Genomic DNA, 2239 nt, shown 5'->3' with positions numbered 1-2239 from the left:
CCGCCTCCGCGCGGATGGTGCCGGGTCCTCGCGGCGGTGAGTGAGCGCGTGCGGGTCTGGGGAGGGAGAGGCCTGGCCCGGGGCTGCCACGCGAGGACCAGGGATGGGCAGAGCGTGGTCTCCTGAGGTGCCGAGCTCGCGTGCAGCCGGCCGGGTGCGGGGAGAGCCGCTCCTCCCACAGCGGAGTTGCTCCGAGCAAATGCCTGGAGGAGACAGGCGGCGGCGGCGGCGGGGGGGAGGTTTCTCCACCTTCCGCCGAAATGCTGCGAGCGACCCCTTGATGGGCACTGCACTCCCTCCTGAGAGCCGCGGGGTCGAGGCAGACCTGGCTCTGGAAGTCCAGCTGGAGGAGGATGTTTACTGTTCATCTCTTTTCTTATTTCGTATTTTTTACCACCTTCTTCCCCCCCAATCTCCCCGTCCCATCATTTTGCCAAACCTGTGACACGCCTTGCACCGCACACCTTGCGGTCTCCCTTCCTTAACCCCAAATCAGGAGTAACCAGTGAAGTTGCAGGAGTGCCACGCGAGGACAGAGGGATGTATTTGGTAGCCGACGTAAAGAAATGCAAAACTCGCTAGAGCTTTTGGTCCGGAGATAATAAAAAGACTGCAAAAAAATGTATCTTTTCCTACAAGTTTTCGGCGCACAATGGCCATGCTCGGGCTCAGGGAAAATTTAAAAAAGTCCCCACGGGTAGGAAACAAACTTGGTTTTTGCACGGGGGAAGCTATCGTCACCTTAACAGTATATTGTTAAGGTGGAGGTCTCTTCCTCTGGGCAGGGCTTTCTTCTGTAAAATCAAAAGTGGTTTCTAGTGATGCTGTTGTATGGTATTTTTTTTCCAATATTATTCAGTTTAATCCCTTGCCTCCAACCCAACATTGCTTTTTCCTCGTTCTGCAGTTCTCCCTGCATAAAGGTGGAAACCACCACTTAATACATTTCAGTTTCTTCGTTGAAAGGGCGCTGAGCTTTCTTAATTAATCCTTGCATCCGTGGCTGGCTGTGGGGGGGCTTTCATCCCGACGGCACGGCTCGCTACCACTTGAGCTATGGGAGTAGCTAGCGAGCAGCTGTACTAGGCTGTTTGCTGCTCGTTGTCCCTAAAGGGGGATATGCAGTACATTCCTTTGGTAGTGTCATTTATGTCGGTGTGTTTTGACTTCTTCAGACAGGACTAGAGCATATCACAGGTAGGAGTTTTGTCTGGGAGAGACTTTCATCTAATCCTTATTGGTTTTGCAGGGAAATCTCAAACACATGAATGTGTAAGAAGTTTGAAATGTGATCCTAGATTAAGGAAATGCTGGCCGTGGATTCTGGGTTTGTTTTGCCCTTTACCTCCCTTCAAAAGATTCAAAGATTTTTTTGGTTCTTTTTTGAACAACACTTGCTTTTAAAGTCAATTAAGATCCTCACCAAGACCTGCATGTTAAACTATATTAGAGACTAAACCAGCAATTATAGATTATTTTCAGAGCCCTCCTGAAACTAATGGCTGATACAATTAAGATTGGGTATTTGGGGAGGTTTTGAACATACTGCTGCTGAGGGTGACTGGATTAAGGGGCACTTGAAACCAGTGCTGATGAGGACTATACAACGTCTTGATGGGTAGGGGTAAAGTTTTGGGTTTAGTTCATTAGAGTTTGGTATAAAAATTTGTGCTTGGTCTATCTTGCTTCTTTCTCCAAGCTAGAGGTGGTTTCAGGTCTGGGCATGTGGTTTGTTAAGGATGAAAGGAACCCCCAGGCTATGAGGCCAACTCTTCTGCTATCGCAGGTCATACCGTCTCATGCATGAAGTGATCAAGCTCCATCTTAAAACTAATTAGATTTTCTTTTTAAATCCTCACTGCTCTTATTGGCAGACGGTTCCACTGTCTCACTGGTCTGATGATTAGTAACATCTTTCTGAATTTCCAACTTTGTGGCTAAAATATTTACCAGCCCCAAAGTACTTAATATTTTTTTTAGCCACAAAGTACTTGTTCTTGTGTACACATTCTTGTGTCAGCATTGTCCTTCAGCTGTTTTTGAGGTGTCTGCCTTCCCAAGCAAACCTTCCCCTTTCACTCTCCATGTTGGTAGGCTGTAAAATCAGTTCTCCATTCCTGTGATCATCTGTGCAGCCTTCCTCTGTACCCATTTTAGTATGTATACAAGTCTGCCCAACCATCTCCAAGAAAGCTGTATATGGTGTTTCAGATGACATCTTTCCAGTGCCTTTCCTGCT

General features: G+C 47.5%; 1 protein-coding gene across 2 annotated transcripts in view; it reads left to right on the top strand.

Annotated features, from left to right (window-relative positions):
- Positions 1-2239, top strand: part of MYLK (myosin light chain kinase) — a 389516-nt gene that overhangs the window by 36389 nt on the left and 350888 nt on the right. The window contains exon 1 of one of the 2 annotated variants that reach the window (XM_006030459.3): positions 7-36. The exons of the other annotated variant lie outside the window; for it this stretch is intronic. Coding sequence (XP_006030521.1) covers positions 15-36 — 22 coding nt within the window. The 5' untranslated portion in view covers positions 7-14. Of the gene's footprint in view, positions 1-6; positions 37-2239 lie in introns of those variants that run through there. 2 annotated transcript variants of the gene reach the window in all.

Source organism: Alligator sinensis, unplaced genomic scaffold (assembly GCF_000455745.1).
Source record: "Alligator sinensis unplaced genomic scaffold, ASM45574v1 scaffold1226_1, whole genome shotgun sequence".
In the NCBI taxonomy this organism is placed as follows: Eukaryota; Metazoa; Chordata; order Crocodylia; family Alligatoridae; genus Alligator; species Alligator sinensis.
This window is presented reverse-complemented; position numbering and strand designations above follow the sequence as displayed.